We start from the raw sequence: 21,666 nt of genomic DNA on the forward strand, positions 1-21,666 counted from the left end.
CAGAAACTGGCAGGAAGCACAGAACCAGGAGACAGCTGTTCTGGCCATAACCTGTCCTGATCAGGGGCAGGTCCTAGCCAGCTCCACGCTGGGCAGGGAGCTCTCCCCCATGCAGGGAGCTCCCAGCCCCGCTCCACAATTATGGAGTGGGGGCTGGGAGTTTGTTTCCAGTCCCAGCTCCACAATCCATAAGAGTTTGTTTCCAGCTCTCCCAGCTCTGCCTATTTCCAGCCCCAGCTCCACAAGTTCCCAGCCTGTTCCCAGCACCAGCTCTGCTCTACAATTACAGAGCTAGGGCTGGGAACAAGCTCCCAGCCTGTTCCCAACTCTGTGATCATGGGGTAGAGGCTGGGAACAAGCTCCCAGTCTCTACTCCGCGATTGTAATTGGAGAGTGGGTGCTGGGAGCTCCCTGCTGCCCGGGCACTGGGACATTGTCCCCACCCAGACTCTAACGGGTAGCTCTTTGCTACTGCACAGTAGCATCGGTGTCACGGTTCATGCCCACAGATGTAGCTTGTCACTACAGCAACATAGCATCTTGTGCAGACGTCCCCAGTGGGTAATATAGACCCAGGGGGAATGCCCAACTGCTTAAGCCACCTGTTTAATGAGAAGGAAGAGGACGGTGAGTCTTAACATTTTTAAAATAGCTTGAGCAATTCCAGATCATCCTCTGAAATTAGAATGCATCTCAGTAGCCTTGCATCTACACAAGATGTTTAATGCACAGTAGCCTAATAAAACTGAGTAGCAGTGTATCACAGCACAGACAGTACTAATATGCTACTGCACAGTATTATTATGCTACTGCACAGCAGCATCACAAAAAAGGTGTTCACCGCTGCTACTATGCAGTAACTCTAGTTACTGTGTATTTGTTTAGTACTTAAGCAAGCACTAAATTAAATGCACAGTAACTATTGTTCATTAATGAACATGTCAATGAGCCCAGTGTCTATAATTTACTCAGGATGAATAATTAACTACCATTAACAGGCATCTCATAATTTAAAATTAATAAAATGAACATCTGAATTGGCTGCCTCCTAAAGGCTGCTTACCAGAATGCTGTATGACTGCTGCAGCTTTCCTCACCTCGTCCTGTGACCGACCATCTGTTACAACAACAAGTACCTTGGGAACTCCCCTCCTCATGCCACTCTCCCAAGTCAAGACTTTTTCTTTAATAAATGTCAGGGCTTTGCCTATAATAAATAAAGAATGGGTATTTACTCACACTGGGAAAAAATCTGTTCTATTTTTTCAGAGGTTAAGTATCACAATAGCAGAGCATGAAGCTCTGAAACTAAAGCTACACATATTTACTGTAACTAATTATTTTTTGGGGAAAAAAACCTTTGGTAAAAGGTACCTGTTCTTGTATTTCCTCCTCTGTACCGAATATTCTGCAGGGCCCCTAGAGCCTGTGCCTTATCTTCATAGGTATTCAATTTAAACTCAGACTTGGCCTCATCGCTGTACTGCACAAATGAAACCTGTAATGCAATGCATAGTAGCCTTTACTCATACTTTTGTGAGTTCAAGCAAATTCCCCAGTGTAATGTGACTTCTAATTCTGTCACCATCCGAAAGACTACAACTCATGTTATATGCAAATATATGCATATAAAATGTGAATATTATATATAGTATGGTAAAACACTTGCTATTAGTATCTTCTGAGCCAGTTGGCTACTTTAGCATGGGGATACAATGTCCATAAAAACATTTAAAGTTTTTAAGAGGCTTCAAGAAGCTCATACTATAGCAGTTAAAAATGAATGAGACAGCTTCAGTCATTTGATACATATAGCATTTTCTAGATGGGGCTATTAACATGCCCTGAATATTTGTACATATTCATGAAAGCCTAGAATGAGTATTCTGAAATTAATCAAAAGGTAAGGACTTTTTTGTGATATCTTAAACTGGATCAACTGTGTAGTTCAGAGAGCTGTCGGACAAGCTTTCAGGCACGATGAAGGGCATGGAGAAGGGCATTTAATGCAAGACAGCATGTCCAGCAGCTCTTCGAAATACACAGTTTGGTCCAGTAAAAATATCACAAAAAAATCCTTGCCTCTCAGGTATTTTCTGGACCCTCACAGCTACAACAGTACTTTAACACTACTGAAATTACTCTGAAGTTTAAGTACTATATATATATATCTCACTTTGCATTTCCTTATATTCTGGTGCACCTGTACAATGTGTTACTAATTTGGCCCTGAACAGAAATACAACACACTTGTATTCATACTTAGTGGGATAGGTTCCAAAAAAAGTTTTAGGGTAAGTGACGGTCTAATGCTGTTCACCTTTGGCTAGTCAAAGAGCAATGCTTATGAGGCCTAAAAAGAGTTCCTTCCCAACTTCCATTAACTAGAAGGATAACAGTGAGGAAATGATTGTACAAACACACATAAATATTCCTAAGGACTTTGATGAAGAAATGGGCACCCTACGTGCATAATATGAAATCTTATTTTTGACATTTTGCATTAAGATTTCCTCTTTAAAGATTAATATAATTCACCCGGTAACCCCATTTATCCAACTTCTCTTCAACTACCTCCATGCTTCTGAACTAGTTGTTCAGCTTGGAACACCCTTCAAGAGCTAACACACCAAGATATTTCCTTCACAGGTACCTGTTTAAGACAGACATCTGTTATTACACCTACAAAATTTGCCAGCTCATGCTGACTATATAGGGTGTCAGCAGAGGCTGTTTTATACTACAAACAAGAAACTAACATTACATCAGCCATACAACACTGACACTCCACCTGTGGATTTCTTCCACCTACCACCTCTCTTCTGCCATTCAGAGTATCAGCTCTTCAGGAGAGACAATATGTTCTCCCTTGTATTTCTACAGTGTCGTGTACACAAACACACATGTATTTAGACACACAGTATATTACATGGATAAATGCCCAAACTCTTATGCAAAATGCTTTAAATGGAATTACAAACCCACCTGAATTCCGGCAGGATTGATTAGGTCAAAGGCTCCAACTGTATCAAAAACAAATTTCACTACTTTGTTGAAATTATCATCACCAATACTCCAGGAAGCATCAGTCAGGAACACTATGTCTGCTTTGGCACCTTTGCAAACTGAAAGATAAACAGGATGAACTCTTAAAACACATTCTTCAATTACAGATTTGCAATAAACAGATTTTTATCATACTTTAAGATATAAGAATGACTAACAAATATCCAGCAAAACTCAATCATCAGATAGTGAATTTGACAAGCAGACTACAAATGCAAATAAATACAAATACTATAAATACAAAAAATCATCTTCCAAACAGTAAATCTATACTCTTGATTATGGTATATTTTCACACAATATATTCAGGGACATACCAGGTTAAATCTTAAATACGCTTTCAAAAGTTCATATGAAACAAAACCCACTAAAAATGCTAGCAAAGTTTAATGCCAGATTATTTTGCCCATCTATACCAAAATAAATCAATGTGAGAAAGGGAAAGTTCACAAATATCTAGTACATATCAAGGGCCATGGCCATAGTGTTATGTACTTTAAGTTATTTTGACTTGGGAGTTGGTAAAAGTGCAGCCAATAAGTGAAATATACAATAAATCTACAATTGAGACTTACCATCCCGAGCTGGAGGGATTGTGGGAGGTGGAGGAGGAGTAGGTGGCGGGGTTGGTGCTTCTGTAGGTTTGACAACTGTGGTAAAATAGAACAGGTCTGTTAACTCATAACGGCAGTAAAACAACCATTAAAGGCTTGTACTCAAGGTAACACTTTAAAGACTCTAGAGGTGTGTAGATTACTAAGGGGAAAATATTAATGCTGTTATTGCTAAATACAACTGCAAAAAAAAAATCCTAATTAGCAAGGAAAAAATCTGCTGTTACAAAAGTAACTACCTGACGACATGGGGCCAGATTCTACCACTTTGACCCTAGCCAAATAATCTTATGCTATGGGATTACTTCCAAGTAGCATTAACCAAGGAATAAAATTATGCTTAGTGGGCATGGTTACATAAGACATTTACTGCATAGACTGATCAGCTTCACAGTAAACATCTTAGTATTTACATATGTGCCCCTATTAGGCTGGAGTAAACAAATTTACAAGTACTATCCTGCTGGAGACGAGAGTAAAAAACTCCACAGTAGTGCACGTGTAGATACTGCCTGGCTGGCTGGGGCATGAGTGTGCTTCAGTGCAGGGGCTGTCTGCCAGCTAGCCCTGCACTGAAGCACCCCCATGCCTCAGCCAGCCCCTCTGTAGCATGTTGAGCCCAGGGGGAGCAGCCCTGAGATGGCAGACTGACTCTCTGGGCACTCTACCAGCTTGGGCTGCTCCAACCTGGCTCAGTGTACTGCTGTCCTAGGCACACATTCACATGGCAATAAACTCCAGTTTATTGCTTTGGAGTTTAATGCTCCCAGGTACTCGTTCAAATGACTCGGAAGCAATAAACTCTGAATTTGCCCCAAACACTTGACACTGCACTTGGGAAAAGAGAGTAAAACAGAGGAAAGAAAGAGCAAAACAGCCTCCTTATGGTGTTCCCATTAGTCTTTTACAAATAAGTAGTTAGAACTTTAAGAGTTAGGACTTAGGCCAGGGGTGGACAAAATGTGGCCATCAGGCCATTTTATCAGACCTGCAGGACCCCTAAAAAATTTAGAAAAGTAATATTTATCTGCCCTTGGCTGTCTGTCATGCAGCCCTCAATGGCTTGCCAAAACTCAGTAAGCGGCCCTCTGCCTGAAATAATTGTCTGCCCCTGATTTAGGCTGTAGTTATGACTTTCTCAATCCCATTCCTTTCTCAGTCATCTTTCTTTACTGTTCACAGTATGCCTTACGTACATGTGCGCTCTTTCAAGGAGACTGGAGGACCTTCAAGGTTAGGGGTCTGCACAAAGACTGTAGCATTGTATTCTGTGTCAGGTGAGAGGCCAGTGAAACAGTGGCTGGTTTCTGATCCCCGTACTGTAATTTCTTGACCTCTGGATCCTGTGAAAGCAAAACCCAAACAATAAAACAGTAGGACCTCATCTTCCCCCCTTTGACAGGTACATGAAGAAGAGCAAATGTCAGATGCCTCTGGAAAAGCACATTAATAAAGAGCAGGATAACTCTGCTGCCTGTCCTTCTCATCTCAGGGAATTCTCTCTGCAGCAATCTGTGCAGGGTGGATGTTTCATACTGTGGGAAAGGCATGAGGTGAAGAGAAAGAGGAAAGGTGCAAGTACTCTCTACAGAAGTGCTAGGAAAGCCCAGCTGCAGTTAACAGGTCTAGAAACAACATTATTTTCCACTCTGCAGCATCTCCAGCCACTGTAGAAAAGCAGGTGGAATGCAGACCTGGCAAGTTCAACTGACTGCAGAATGGCTTCTGACTGACTCTTTCTGCCCTGCCAAAGGAGAGGTGCTGCAGCTGGAATAATCTTAAATTTAGGGCCCCCAGCCCATCACATTACAATCTTAAATTTAGCCATGGCACGATACAGATATGTACCTCTGTCTACAAAAAACACAAAGAATGAAATACATTTACCATCAGCTGGGATTAGCTTTAGTCTGTAGGAAGTTGCTGACCGGTGAGCTGCCCATCGAATACAGAAAGTATCCCATCCAACCTGGTAACTTGTTAGATCAGTGACATTCAAGTACACTGCAGAAAGGGAAAGAATCAAATTTACCCTCTGGGAAATCAAATATGACAGATATACAATTAATCAGATTAGAAAGAAACACAACCTCAGTAGTGTTGGTCCATACATTGCTCAGTGGTAACTTCTGCCCATGTGTGAATATCTATATATTATATATATTAGTATCCACAGAAGAAAGTAAAGTACTTCTGGTCAAATGATCTCTATTCATCTTGTTCTGTCCTAGACAATTTACCCTTGCTGGTCCCAAATTCTGACACCCTTCTTAAAATAAATACTAGCATATTCCCTGAGTTGTCCTACTAAAATCACTGGAATTGCCTATAAAGTAAGATACTTTTTAGCAGTAGAATCCAGTCCATTGCATTTTATTTCCTTATCTACTGGCTGTGCAAAGACCTTTTTATTGTGACAAGTTAGCAAGGCTAAAATGCTGATTGGCTCTGTAACTAAGGTCAACAACAAAATAGTCTCCCACTGAAAATGATAAGCTTCAATGAAGCACATCATTGTTGGGCATGACTGTGACATGCAAGCTAGAGACATACGTTCAAAAATCCTGAGCCTGAATTGATTCAGTCTTTGCAGGTTAATCTAACTTGGCTAGGCTAAACCGGTTTGTAACTGTACAGACATCCCCTTTGGACTGAAAAAAATTTAGGCACATGCCTGCAGTGGCTCAGGCTGGAAGCGGGGGTGGTAGGTGCTAGAGCATCCTTCCTTTCACTTTTCACTTTTACAGAGATGAGCTAGGGGAAGTGTGGCCAGGCCCTGGCAGGATGCTCTGATACCCCAACCTCCCCCCCCCCCGCCTGAGCAGCCCAACTGGGAATGTTTATCACCCCTAACTCAGTGTTTATCAACCCATTAAGAAAACAAACCCTCTCTCCAGTAGTCCAAGATCTTCTTAAACAGCTTTTCCAAGGAAGAACATTACCAGATACCTGTTGATTAGCCCCAAAAGGCCTGTCTGCCTTTGTTGTCTCTCACAGCACAAACTATAGCCAGCATGTGGTCTGCTAGCTAATGGTGAGAGGTGTAAGGCAGAGGGGCAGGGGAATAATCCCTGCTTAGCAGGGAGGAGTCAGGAAAATGCCTGCAGTGTCTGCCAGAGCTCCAGTGAGGGAGCAGAGGAGAAAGGCCAACCCTGCTGTGGAGCAGAGAGCCCTGCCCAGCCCAAAGAGCATTCTGGGATGCTGGGGGAGTGTGGTTTATCTTAAACCAGCAAAAGGTCTGGGACAGACATTGCTTAAACCAGTTTGAGCCAAATCACTTAAGTCTGATGCTACATTCAACCAGGTTTATCTCAAACTAGTTTCAGCCATTTTCAAATTATTTTATGTGCACTGAACACTAGTTGTGTTACAGATTTAAACCCGTTTCTGATCACTTAAACTGGTTTATGTGTAATGTCTGTCCCTAGATGCAGTCAGTAGCAGAGAAGGACCTGAAGCCAAGGCCCTATGTTGTAGCCAACATGAGAGGAGACAGGTTAGCATTTGGCAAGGTAAGATCCAACCTCATCTAAACAGTGTGAAGTTTTATGCTGCAAACTACTAGTAAAAACAGCATTTGATTTATCTGGATTTCTCAGCTTAATTTTATTTAAGTTCATAACCCTGACAGATAGCAGCATCCAAAATCATAGGAGGGTTGAACCAGCTAAGGGTCAGGTCATAACTATTCACACTTCAATCAACATTATGTTACATCAACAGTTAAATCTTATGTGACTACAGTAAAAATTACATTGACCTACATGTAGCGCCTTGATCTGTCAATGGTGCACTAAGTCCAGAATCATACTGGGCATAAACGTTCACATCATAGATAGTACTTGGAGACAGGTTGTGTAATGTGTATGAAGTCACTTCCCCAACAAATACTTCCATTGGCTCATCAGAACCTTGAATGAAAGAGAACCACGAAAATTAAATTTCAAGGATGACTTTGTGAGCATTTTGCATTATGATAAACATTTAAATCTATCTTTAGAAGATGGTCTTGTTTTAAAAGAGACAAACTTGTTATTTTTAAATGTATTAGTTTTAGTAAATTTATCACTACAAATATAATATAAGTAACTTCACAAGTATTTTGCAATAATTTGTTTTAAAATTGCAGAGTGCGCAGATGTAGGTTTATTCTCCTAAGAAATGAAAGCTTTTTACTAGGATTATCATTCCTAACTAACTGCTGATTCAAATTTCTTTCAGAGCTGTGTAAACCAGCAGGCTTTCCCTTGAAAGACAAGCTAAAGGTATACTGGGGTTTTTATGACGGTAATATAAAGGGTTTTTTATGATGATACACAGGAATTTTTCATGTAGGTGTCTTCATTTGTTAATTAGGAGTAGACATGTTCCCTTACCTACAGGTTTATACACAATTTTATATCCAAGAACGGGGGATGGTGAAGGGTCCCATGAAACTCTGAACCGTGTATACCATTCATCTGAAATATACATGTTTTGAGGGGAAAGCAGCCCAACTGAAAAAAAGGATGAGAGGTATAATTATTATTAACCTAGGGACTACATTTTAAGCTATAAAACAGCTGACTGTAAACTGTGAAGAACGAACAAAGTTTCTGCATACATGTCTAGCACAACAGGTCCCAGTGACTCCAACATTGACTGGGGCCTCTGACAACAATACAAGATAGATATTAAATAAAAATGCAGCATTTAATACTAAAGCTAAATTACCAGTTCTTCCATTGCCAGTCAGTTGTCCACCATCTCCATCTTCATACACGGCCACAACGGTAATTTTATATGGTGTATCTGACTGCAGAGGCTGTAATATCACATTATTTCTTATTCCAGGTACTGTTGTCTAGAAAGACATCAAAGAAAAGCAGATGTGTTTTCATATTGTACCTGACCAATAACTGTAATACACTGTAATTAAGCAAGAATTTGTGCATGGTGTATCTCCCTAAAAGCACCCAAATGTATGCTCTATGCTAAGTATAGACAAATCCATTACAGCTCTAAAGTCACATTCTATTACACCTATTAGGTATGTAAGTGGATTTAGATGCCCAGGCATTATTCTATTCCACTTTCCTCAAGTCCCTGACAAACAGTTAATACAAAAGGTAGGTGAGACGTCCTCATCCTTGTTACCTGTCTGTGACTAAATCTTAAGGGTAAGGAGTGTGTTACAAAAGTGAATATAATCATGGATTTTCAGGACTTAAAAAGGATGGAATAGAGTTGCACTTAGATGCCTAGTAGGTGGAACAGGATCTGGCCTCTCCTATTTAAGAATTTTATCATTATTTTTTGCATTGGTAATAATGATAAATACAGTCCATGTAAAATTAATATTATCCTTGGTTTACTATAAATATAAAATGTAGTTAATGGAAAAATGTGGGAAAACTGGACATTTTATCATCTACCATAACAACCACTTGACATTCCATAGCTTCCCATGGCTTGCTCAGACCTCATTCAGGAAGCAAACAGCTATATACACATAGACACTCAAAACTTTTGACTCCTTCAACTGCCACACACACAAATACTTGTTTGTAAAGAGGTCAATACTATGGATGGTTGTGTTTGGAGACAAGAGAATCAGAAAATAAAGCTATTAGAAAAGAGAAAAGACAACGTGTGTGTGTGTGTGTGTGTGTGTGTGTGTGTGTGTGTGTGTACACAGACAATGCCACATAGGTATTTGCAAAGCCACCCTAGTCACTCTCCCCATAGACCAGACCAAGGCCAGGACCAGGAAGCAATGGGCAGCTCCCAGGTTGCTTTGGTAACTGACTTGAATAAACAGCAAAGGGAGGTAGGAAAGGCATGTAAAAAGAAGCAGGTGACCAAATAAGGGACCAATGTCCCTAAGCAATGGAGGCTGAGGTGGGGAGAAAAAGCTAAGGCGTAACATCTGAAGGTATGGCTACAAGTGTGTGGAAGGGGACAAGATAAAGACATAATGTTTTTCTCTCTGCCACTGATTACACCAATTCATAGTGTAACTCCTCTATTTAAGTGGAATTAAATATTTTTATTAACAGTTCGAATGACACCTAGTACTCTGCAGTTTTTCTTTGTGGCCAAAACATTTTCCCAGTCCTTGTGCAGAAGCTGAAACAGGTAAATGGTTCTTTTGATAACTATGGTTATTATGTCAGATAAAACCAACCCCCGCTCCCCCCCCCGGCAAAAAAACCCAACTACCACTTATTTCTATACCTCCTGCACACTTCCCTAAATCTAGGAATCCTCATCTATTCTTGGCAACCATAACTATAGGCTCCATTCCGTGAGCTGTCACACATTCAATGAGAAGGCAACCTCAATTAGTTTGATATGCAAAACTGGCTGATTTGTGTTACCAAATACACTACTAAATCCTTGCTACAGAAATGGTTTCTGGTTTCTACTCTTTCTGAGCAGCTAAGCGCATCCTAGGGGGTGTCAACTGAGTAGCTGGTCCCATAAAAAAGAATGGGACACAGAAACTCCAAGTCCCTCAAGGCCAGACAGCAGAGCTTCTAAATCGAATTAAAAAAAAAGTTTTTTTATTTGAGGGGTCTTCATTTTTTGAAGTCCACATTTTCTGCAGATAATAAATACTTTGAGGAAACACTTTGTTTTATAAAAAATATAATATCTGATTGAGAAACCATTTCAGTGAGGGATTTTAACCAGCCATCTTCAATAACAAAGAAATAAATAGCAGCCCTTCTATTGTGCTTTCTATGGGACAAATCTATCCGTGAAAGTTAGCAAGAATTTTGCCATTGACCTCCACAGGAGCAGAGTTTAGCTTGGCTGTAAGCTTTCAGAGAACTTTATAAACATTAATTCAAGTTTTGCTGTCAGTAAGTGGCAGGAAGTTAAAGCACAAACAATTTAGACAAAACTCCACAAATTCAAGTTACCATAGCTTCCTTAATTCAACTAAGTCTACCTCGTTACTGCAATTTACTTTACACAGTCTCATACTTACTTGGACTCTTAGCACAGGGATCATCTGACACCAGATAGAATGTAAAGCAAGAGATGGCTGTCGACCACAGCGCAACAGTTTGCATGAAATATGTTACAACAAATTGCACACAGAATCTTCTGCTTATAAAATTTAGTCTCAATTTTAAGGTCATTTGAGGTTATTTGAGTAGATGTGATATATTGTATTAGACCAACTGAGTAGTTGGGAAAATATTCTTTTCAAGCTTGTGGGCACAAGTGCCCTTCTTCAGGCTTAGGGAGTCTCTACTGTTCTAAAATCTCCAAGGAATGAAAGAAGCTACAAGTGTGACAAGAGGTCCCTGAGACTTTAAGTAGGTGGAAATTAGGAAAACAAAGGGTAAAGAAAGGAGGGGAAGGGGTGAAACAAGGTAGTATCACCTCTACCCAAAGAACCTTGCCTATGTCTTTAGACCAATACAGCTACAACCAAAAGCCCTGCAAGGTCATTTGATGCATTTCTGCATTGCCCTATATAATAATGACCAGACAATTCATCCATAAAACAACCAAAACCCTCTGTACATGAAACAGATATCTTTGTTTTTTTCCAAAAGAAATAAGCAACAGAAGATATTCAAATGCTAATTAATATATTGTACCACTTACATATTCATCTATGGGATCTCCCCCCATGGGTGAATAAATGATTCTGTATTGCTGAACTGGCCCATCAGCATGATCCCATTGTACAGAAAGGCTGTTTGTAGTTGCATCATAAACTCTCAAGTTCCTTGGCCCACTGCGAGGTACTAAAGGAAGAATATGAATTATGGGTAAGTTAAGTGCAATGAAGACAGGGGTCTTCATATTACAAATGCACACCAGGGCTCCTATTGAGCTTGCATACATACAAGCAAATTTAGACAAAAATGATACAGTACTGCCTAGAGATCCCACACAAAACAGGGGCCCAAAGGAAAACGTGTTCTGGCCATGTGGAAGGGAGGGAAAGTTGGAAATAGGGGTCTGAAATATGAGTATCCACATCTGCACAGCTTTTTAGCCAAACTCTGTCAGGCATGAAAATTCAAATGCTCTTACTTTTGCAGGTTTACATAAATATGGGAAATACAGAAAAGCAGAGAGATAAAAAAAGAACAAGCAGTATGCTGCAGCCACAGCCCAGCTCTACACAGGCGGACCCCACCTATTTACATTATTCTAGAACGAAACATAAATAACACAGGGCTTATTCATCTGGAGCATCCCTGCAAGGCCACCAGGCCTCTCTGGGATGAAGACTGCTACCATCCCTCCTTTCTCCCATCCCTCTCTCCTCTGGGGGATGCAGGGCTAGGGGCCATCTAAGGCATTATGTTGGCTGCCCACAAGGAAAGAGAAGGAACTGGCCTGCCAGCAGGCCCTACAAGATTACTAGGCTTCCATGAGTGGGTGTTGCTATGGGGCAATGCCAAAGAATGCCATTTGGTGTTGCTCTTTAGCAGTGAACAAGCCAGGGGCTCAGGGGCTTCATTTTTATTTTATTATTGGGGGTTTTTGGAATGTTAGTTGTATGCAAGTTGAGGGAAGGAGGCAGAGTTTACTGTGTTTTTTTGAGTAGAGTTATCTGTGTTTGCTAGAGAGGAGAGTGGCAACTGCTACCCTTCTGCAAATGAGTGGGTGAGGGCTTGGAGGGGGAACTGGGGGTCTTTCTGGAAAGACAGTCACATAATTTAGCTTTTAATTGGGCACAAGATTTTTAACGTCTAAAGACCTAATAGAGCTATGTTACAAACGAGGAGGATTTTGGTGCTGTCGGTTCAGTCCCTAATGAAGGGCTTATCTGCATTACAGCCACCAGACAATCTGGCATGACCAGTAGCTGTTGTTCAAGGGAAGTGTAAGACTTAAAAATTATCACATACATGCACTGGCAAGCTACACAAGAAGCTTGCACAATATTTGTTTCTAGCTAGTGTTAGCAATCCCATGGTTTCATGAGCATCAAATATGTAGACTTAGCTAGCACAAAAAAAACATATTTTGCCTCTTACAAGTTCTCCCCTGCCCTAGGCTTGGATTTCCTTCTCCATCTGCATACAAAGCTGCAACATTCACGGAGTAAGGAGTGTCAGGAATCAAGCGCTCCAACAAAACATCACGAGTATTTGCTGGTACCACTATCTAGGATGGAAACAATAGTGAACATTAATCAGATATCTACAGAAAAATTCTAATACATATAACATAGTGTAATGTTATTGTCATCCAAAATAAGAATGAGTAATTTACATAGAAAGGAGGAAATGTTGGGATGTGATTATGTGCTCATTCCAAAAATAATAATACAAGTTTATAATAACAAGTCAGTGTTGTTTGCTTTAACACAAAATATGGCAGAAGCCACAATTACTTGGCAATAAAATATAGGCTCTTTCATTCTGTAAACTGCCTTTTTTGCAATTTAAATGAAAAAAGTTCAAACAGGTGGCAACAGAGATTTAGAAACCCTGAGCAAATGTATGTCCCATTAGAGTTCATGCTGAAGACATGTTTTCCAAATGGCTTTCCCTGTATCTCCACTTGGAGCTAGAGGCTTTATGCATCTATACTTCGTGTGCAAATGGTTTATTACAAATTTTAACACATGAATGCAAATGCTAGAGTGTACATTGTTCACAGCAATTTTGTTTGTATCTACAGAGAGTGGATGAATGTTTTATATGTGTCTATTCATAGTCTCATCAAAAGATCCTCAAAATTTCTTACTGAACCTTAAAAACTTACATGTATGAGACAAGCTTGAAACTGTTCTCTAATAAAAGTTTTTAAATTACCCATACACTAGAGATTTTTCTGCTTGAAGTGTTTTACTTAAATGTTAAAGGAACAGGATCACAAATGTGAAGTCAATTATACTTGGCAACTGTTTCCATAGTGACATATTTCCTAATAAGTAATCATTATTTTGAATTTCTTAGATTTAAGGACTAAAATCTGAACTTTATTCTAACTAAAGTCTCTTTTATTGGCAATTCAGTAAAGGATTCACAGCACATTTCATAGATTTCATAGATTTCATAGACATTAGGGCTGGAAGGGACCTCGGGAGATCGTCGAGTCCAGCCCCCTGCCCAAAGGGCAGGAAGTCAGCTGGGGTTATAGGATCCCAGCAAGATAAGCATCCAATTTACTCTTGAAGGTGTTCAATGTAGGCGCTTGAACCACTTCCACTGGCAGACTGTTCCAGACCTTGGGGGCTCGGACAGTAAAGAAATTCTTCCTTATGTCCAGCCTGAAACGGTCTTGCAGGAGTTTGTGACCTTTCGACCTCGTCATCCCATGGGGCGCTCTGGTGAACAGATGTTCCCCCAGATCCTGGTGGTCACCCCTGATAAACTTATAGGTGGCCATCAGATCACCCCTGAGCCTATGCTTTTCCAGGCTAAAGAGTCCCATGTCTCTCAGCCTGTCATCGTAAGATCTGTTTTCCTGACCTCTGATCATGCGCGTGGCTCTCCTCTGCACTCTCTCAAGCTTCTCCACATCCTTTTTGAATTGTGGAGCCCAAAACTGGACGCAGTACTCCAGCTGCGGCCTCACCAAGGCTGAGTACAAGGGGAGAATGACGTCCCGGGATTTGCTCGAGAAGCATCTATGGATGCACGCCAGCATTTTGGTCGCTTTACTAGCCGCAGCATCGCATTGCAGGCTCATGTTCATCTTGTGGTCAATGATGACCCCCAAGTCTTTTTCTTCTGTAGTGCTAACCAACGTAGCACTGCCGAGCCTATAAGGGTACTGCAGGTTTTTCCTCCCAAGGTGGAGAACCTTGCATTTTTCGGTGTTAAACACCATGAGGTTCTCGTCTGCCCATTTGCTGAGCTTGTCCAGGTCAGCCTGGATCACCCGCCTATCTTCTGGCGTGGATGCTTTGCCCCAAAGTTGGTGTCATCGGCGAACTTGGCCAGTCCACTCTTGACTCCAATGTCCACATCGTTAATGAAGATGTTGAACATTAAGTTGGGTTGGAGCAGCCCCAACTGGCAAGGAGCCCAGGGTTCAGCCTGCCAACCTGGGGTTGCTCCAACCTGGCTCAACATGCTGTGGAGGGGCTGGCTAGGGCATGAGGATGCTCCAGCATGGAGCTAGCCAGCAGAGAGCCCCCACACTGAAGTAGTCTCATGCCCCAGCCAGCCCCATCAGCATCTCCACATGCATTACTGCAGACTAAAAAACTCTGCTGTAGGAGTATTTATAAGTATTAACTTGCAGTGGAGTTAATTAGTTTATTTCATCCTAATAGCACTGCACATGTAGATGCTGAGGCATTTACTGTAGAGCTAATTAGGCAACTCCACAGTAAACCTCTTGTGTAGACATGTCCACAGTAGATTAAATTCTCATGAAAATGGTGTGTTCAGTGGAGAAGCTACTATGCAGGCCGTTGCCACCATTTTATTTTATTCTCATCATCCATTGCTCACTGAAGGAGGTAATATCCTGAGCAATCCTTTGAAGAATAGTCAGAAAGCTAAATTACTTACAGATTCTGTTGGCCTTGGGCCAACCAGCGGAGAGTAGGCAACTCTATATTGTTGTACTGGGCCTGGTGCAGGTTCCCATCGGACATTCAGGGTGTTTGGTGTAGGGTTATAAACCTGAATGTTTCTTGGCGTTCCTCGCTCCACTGCATACCAAGAATACATTTAAACAAGTGTTACAGAGATGCTCACACAAGTATAACTTTGCTCTGTCCATGTCACACAGGAACACAAAGAACATTTAATTTGGAGGCTTAGGAGCACATCAATCCAAGGCACTTATATTATTCACCTTGCCCACAATATCTGAGGACAATCTCTCAACCGTTATCTTCATACACACCCTCAAGTCCAGTAGATTATCCCCTGCTGGATAATCCCCATCTTACAGTCGAAAAACTTGGCCACATAGACATCTACACACCAGAATAGAAGTGTGACTATCGCATATACTCTACATTTGTGTCTGGTTAATCTAGCTAGCCTAGGTAACAATAGGAGTAAATATGTGGCAGTACCAGCTTTTAGCAAGTGCTGGCAACCATGATAAAGAGCCAGTAGGTGTGTAATAAATTAGGGTTGCACAACTTCTAATGTTTTGGATTATCCTCACATACATTCTATGATTTTATGAATAAGACTGTTTTACTTACAAGTCTTCCCAGTGTCAGTCATACGTCCACCATCCCCTTCAGTGTACACTGGAATCACCGTTATGGTGTAAGGGGTGTCAGACTGCAGATTCCTCAGAATAATATAGTTTGTGTTTCCTGGTACTGTTGTCTATCGATTTTAAAAAGTGACATAGAATTAAAATAAATGAGGTAACAATTTAGTATTTCAATTATAACTGTCTAAAGGTAGCAATTTTAGATTGTTTTACACTTGTGTGTTAATGCCAAAAGGGCGAGTGCATTGAAGTCAGCAGAGCTAAACCAACTTATACTATTCAGACCTAGCCCAGATATTATTATAAATGATAGTTAAAAGCATAATTCCTTTTATTTAAAGTGATAACTACTATTGCCTCCCTGCAATTTAGCACAGCAATGATGTCCATCCCTGACATCAAAGTACAAGCACTTTATAGTGTCTTCTGCTAGTTGTGAAGTGACAAAGGGTCTGATCCAGTCTGCCCTGAGGTCTAAAATCTAGGCACTTCAGCTCAGGGGAACAATCCAATTTGAATAGATTTCTGCAGGGAGGATTCCTTTCCAGTCAGTGAGGAAACTTAGGAAACTTTCAGTTAGAAAACTTCCAAACAGGGATACAGTTTGACTTAGTTTAGGCAGCTAAGAGGGAATGCAGGCAATGCAGGGAATGCAGGCAAATAGAGGCTCCAAATGCCAATTCAGAAAGCACAGAGACACTTTTAGCCAGCTAACAGGAAACACCAGGAATATGGGTATGTCTAAACTCCCACGTTAACCCAGAGCACAGAAGCATGACTCAGGCTACACATAAAGCACATCTGTTCATTTATGATTCAGCATTCTGGGGGTAGACATTCACTTATAATTCACCAGGCCTAATGCTACCTGTGGAGCAGACTGGACTGAGGAACTCCCATTCATCTTGCTGAAGTTGAGCTATGGGGCAGGCAACAACAAAAGACTCATGGAACCAGGACAGCAAGTGAAAAAGAACACACCTCTTTAGGTAATGGATAAACTACTCCCTTAAAGAAGAGAGTTCTGCCTTCCAGTCTCTGCTTTCAGGATTATTTTTGTTTTTTATCCAGTGGCTGTCTAATGCAAAATACATAATCATTTCTGGGAGCAGGGATTCAAACCCAGGTCCTTCCTCAAAATGAGAATTATAACCACTAAGCAAACACAACAAACATCCCAGTTTCACAAAGAGATATGGAGGACACCTCCACCAAAGTACTCTATTATCCTGGTGGTTAGGGTAGTTTCTTAGTGGAAGGTATGGGTTTAAACCTCCACAGGCACAAGCTACTTTGGGACACACGTCTACCAATACCTGCATGAGTGCTCTAACCACCTTCAGGACATGAAGGGGGGTCATTGCACCACTACCACCATCATCACATTTTTTAATTAAATTGATTCTGTCTGCTGTGCTTTGTACTGAACTCAATGCTGTTGGAATCCATTAGGCATGGTCTAAGCACACCCACTGAATCAGGCCTCTTCAATTAATTACTGGTTCTTAAATAAAAAGAGGTCTTAAGCCAGAAGACCACTGACTTTCAGAAGGCTACTCTGTATTTACACCAGTGGTGCTAAAATAGGATTTACCCAATGTTTATCTAAACAAGCCCCATCCGAATAATGCCAAATGTTACTAAGGATTTATCTTTACTACATGAGTGTAGTCTGAATAAAGAAAACGGATATAGAATGGGAGAACTGGGGTATTTTTTCCTTCATATTGGAAATGAGGAATTGAAGGACAGTGTGGCTAAGTGACTTGTATATGGTCACAAGAGAAGTCTCTGGCAGAGATGGAAAACAAATCCAGATTTCCTGAGGCCTGTCTCATTATATTAACCCCAGATTATTCTTCATTTTGGAATATGAGGTGACTGAGATGTGCCAATGCTCCTGTTGGGACTAAAACCTGGAGATTCCTGATTGTATGTGCAAGATCCTGACTCAGGGTCAGACCAATCACTATATTTGGGATCAGGAAGGAATTTTATTCCATAGTCAGACTGGTACAGATTATGGATGTTTTTGTCTTCCTCTGAAGCACGGAGCGTGGCCCTCTTCCTTCGATCTCTCAACTGCATTTTAGCAGCTCTTGCATCAGCAGACACTGACTGCTGTTGTCCCCCTGCATTACTTGTGCTATACCTTAAAGTTGTATGTCAGGGTTGATTGTGTAGTTTCAGTAATTGGTTAGACAAGGATTTGTATGAAATGGCTTGACTAGGAATTTCATAGATTTCACAGATTTCATACACATTAGGGCTGAAAAGGACCTCAGAAGATCATCAAGTCCAGTCCACCGCTTGAAGGGCAGGAAATCAGCTGGGGTCATAGGATCCCAGCAAGATAAGCCTCTCTTGAAGGTGTTCAATGCAGGTGCCTGAACCACCTCCGATGGCAGGCTATTCCAGACCTTCGGGACTCAGACAGTAAAGGAATTCTTCCTTATGTCCAGCCTGAAACGGTCTTGCAGGAGTTTGTGACCGTTCGACCTCGTCATCCCTTGGGGCGCTCTGGTGAACAAACGTTCCCCCAAATACTGGTGGTCACCCTGGTAAACTTATAGGTGGCCATCAGATCACCCAGAGCCTGCGCTTTTCCAGGCTAAAGAGCCTCATAGCCTGTCGTCGTAACGTCTGTTATCCTGACCACTGATCATGTGCGTGGCTCTTCTCTGGACTCTCTCAAGCTTCTCCACATCCTTTTTGAATTGTGAAGCAGATAACTGGACGCAGTACTCCAGCTGTGGCCTCACTGAGTACAAGGGGAGAATGATGTCCTGGGATTTGCTTGAGAAGCATCTATGGATGCAAGCCAGCATTTTGGTCGCTTTACTAGCCACAGCATCACATTGCAGGCTCATGTTCATCTTGTGGTCAATGATGACCCCAAGTCTCTTTCTTCCATAGTGCTAACCAGCATAGCACTGCTGAGCCTATAAGGATGCTGCAGGTTTTTCCTCCCAAGGTGGAGAACCTTGTGTTTTTCGGTGTTAAACACTACCAGGCTCTCATCCGTCCATTTACTGAGCCTGCCCATGTCAGCCTGGATCACCCTCCTGTCTCTGGCAGGAGGTTGGACTGGAAGACCTCCTGAGCTCCTTTCAGTAGGGCTATGTGAAGTGGGCTGTATTCAATATGGATTCAGATTCAGTACATTTCAGGGGACAGTGACTCGATTCGTTGATTTGGATCACTGTCCGATTCGATTCGGCTGAATCTGAATCTGAAGATTCAATTCTGATTTGGAGAAGCAGTGATTCAGCTATAGACACAGCTTTAAATATTTTTTCTACATACCTCGAGGCTAGTGAATGCTGAGATGGTGGGGTGAATGGAGTGCAAGGGGCCCCATGAGCTCAATAGCAGACCTGGAAGTGGTCCAGAAGTACTTCTGGTCCATTTCCAGGTCTGCTGCTGAGCGTCCGGGGAACCACCCCTCCCAGTACCCGTCCAGCTCAGCAATTGTCTGTGGGTGGGTCCCCAGTGCTCCCCAGACTCAGGAGGCACCAGTCACTGAGCCAGGGGCAGGAAGGGGGGTCCCCTGTGCACTCTGCAGTGGACCCAGAAGTGAACCAGAAGTGCTTCTGGTCCACTTCCAGGTCCACTGCCAAGCATGCTGGGGACCCACTTCCACCACGGGAGGATCCATCCACCCCACCATCTCAGTGTTCACAAGCTGCCTGGTACCTTGAAGTATGTAGAAATAACATATAAAGCTGCGTCTGTGTCCAGATGGTCCAATCTCTCCAAATCGATTTGGAAGGTTCCAATTTGATTCACAGAGATTAAAGGGTCTCCTGATTTGATTCCAATTCAGAGATTTGGCGGCCAAATTGGGCTGAATCTCCACCAAATCAAATCAGTGATGAAAGCTTTGCACAACCCTACCTTCCAGCCCTACTTTTTTGTAAGTCTATGATTGTATCCCTCAATTCATCTGAGACAAATAGAAAAATCTACTAGAAAGATTTACCATTTCCTCTGAACCACCCTCCGTGGGTACATAAAACACTTTGTACTGGCGAGGATTTCCTTCAGCATGATCCCATCGAACATTCAGCGTGCTGGTAGTTGGATCATAAACTCTTAGGTTCTTTACGGTATTAAGAGGCTCTGAAATAAATCAGAATTGTGCTGTCAGACTTCAGAAGTTCTACTCTGCAATCTTTGCTGTCAGTACTCATTTATATAATGCATCCTTAAAAAAAAAAGGCAGGTTTAATTCTGAACATAAAGGGCACTTTCACACCTGTTCCAGGCGTTGGGGGGCAGTGCTTTATTTAGAGTGGCTCTTGGAGCTTTAGTTTGACAAGCTTTAGCTCAAGTGCCCCCACTGCCATTTTTAAACATGGGACCACTGATACATGAGACACGAGAGGCTGCTAGAGTATGGTAATTACCACACTCCAGAAGGCTCGATTAATTGAGTATGCTCTGGTGTGCTGTAATAACAGCATGTCAGAGCAGCCTCCATGTTCATGTGCAGGCACCCTAAGGGCCAGATCCTAATCCACTTATTAGGCATTTAAGTGCTAGTTAGGTCACAAAGGTTCAGATCCTGTTCTACCTTCTAAATGTGTAAGTAGCACAAAGTGCCACTTCCACAGATTTTAGATTCCATTCCACTCTGAACAACTGGGAGCTTGGGAGTGTAGGAAGAGAACCCACACATCTTTTAGCTTTCCTCAGTGAATGATTATCAGAGTATATGTGTTGTTAGATGGCTAAGTGGCTTTACTGGAGAGTTTCTGAGCATGCACAGTAAACCAAATCTAGTTATACAGGGGTGGAATAATATTTAAAATCTACTTGAGTGGCACTAAATACCACTACACATCAGGGCAACAGACTATTTTCTGGCTTTCAGTCCCCCAAGTATCACTTAGGTCGGTAATAGATGGAATAGGATCTAGCACTACAAGTCATTTATTTTAAGGAGTCGAAACTCAACAGTCCCAGCCAACAATGCCAGGAATGTTAAACATCATAAAAAGTGTTTCTCCTTTGATCTGCACTGTTTTAGAAGTAAAGTAGATCATGAAAACATTAAGCTAAAGCTTTTCTAAAGAATTTGTTTGGGTTGTTCATTTATGAGAATACTCCTGTATTTAATTTTGCACTGCAAAGCTGAACCAAATGAAATTAAACATGGATGAAAACAATAAAATATAATAATCACAAAAGTGTACTGTCTCAAAAAGTGAATTATAGGAGCCAATTTTTGTGTGTAAATTCAGAGAATGGACAGAGAAGGTTATAAGCCCAGGCTAATTTTCCCTCTTCCATTGGGAGGGAAAGATTTAAGATGTTTTGAAGTTGCAAGGAAAGTACAAAATGAGTTGGGTTAAAGTGTCCCTACTCAACACTCTAAGACACACCTCAGTGAAACCAGCCCACTGATCTCCAGCGCAGTATATATATCTTTCACAGCCACTTCCTAATGAAGAACCACAGAAAAGTTGTTTTACTTACTGGTCCTGCCCCTGCCAGTCATTCGTCCTCCTTCACCATCCACATACATAGACGATACTGTAATGGTATATGGGGTGTCAGGTTGCAGCTTCTGTAACACTACACTGTTCTGCCTCCCTCCAACTGTAGTCTGGAGTAAAATAAAACAATGATAAAAATGACATCTATAATAACACCATACGTATTTCACTGTATACATTATGATATATAGCTATTGTGAACTGAAAGTTGACTGTATAAATAAAACAGTAACAAAATTCAGTACTGTATGGCATATTCATTGTGGCTGGTTTAAAAACGGTGAAGTAATGTAAAGCTAGCATTTTTCTAAGATTTCCAAACCCATGCAAAG

At 41.5% G+C, this 21,666-nt stretch overlaps 1 protein-coding gene across 6 annotated transcripts in view; it reads right to left on the bottom strand.

Moving 5' to 3' along the window:
- The window catches only part of COL12A1 (collagen type XII alpha 1 chain), a 133,882-nt gene that overhangs the window by 45,625 nt on the left and 66,591 nt on the right, over positions 1-21,666 (bottom strand). For all 6 annotated transcript variants that reach the window (XM_090035028.1, XM_090035007.1, XM_090035023.1 and 3 more), the window contains 15 exons: positions 21,315-21,444; positions 19,816-19,955; positions 15,817-15,946; positions 15,167-15,309; positions 12,674-12,803; positions 11,286-11,428; positions 8,394-8,523; positions 8,057-8,176; positions 7,445-7,591; positions 5,568-5,684; positions 4,877-5,023; positions 3,642-3,716; positions 2,986-3,125; positions 1,375-1,498; positions 1,064-1,207 (listed from right to left, as the gene is read on the bottom strand). In XM_090035028.1, coding sequence (XP_089891154.1) covers positions 1,064-1,207; positions 1,375-1,498; positions 2,986-3,125; positions 3,642-3,716; positions 4,877-5,023; positions 5,568-5,684; positions 7,445-7,591; positions 8,057-8,176; positions 8,394-8,523; positions 11,286-11,428; positions 12,674-12,803; positions 15,167-15,309; positions 15,817-15,946; positions 19,816-19,955; positions 21,315-21,444 — 1,960 coding nt within the window. The remainder of the gene's footprint in view (positions 1-1,063; positions 1,208-1,374; positions 1,499-2,985; positions 3,126-3,641; positions 3,717-4,876; positions 5,024-5,567; positions 5,685-7,444; positions 7,592-8,056; positions 8,177-8,393; positions 8,524-11,285; positions 11,429-12,673; positions 12,804-15,166; positions 15,310-15,816; positions 15,947-19,815; positions 19,956-21,314; positions 21,445-21,666) is intronic.

The sequence above is a fragment of the Crocodylus siamensis genome, chromosome 1 (assembly GCF_052110815.1).
Source record: "Crocodylus siamensis isolate JL-2025a chromosome 1, ASM5211081v1, whole genome shotgun sequence".
Classification (NCBI taxonomy): domain Eukaryota; kingdom Metazoa; phylum Chordata; order Crocodylia; family Crocodylidae; genus Crocodylus; species Crocodylus siamensis.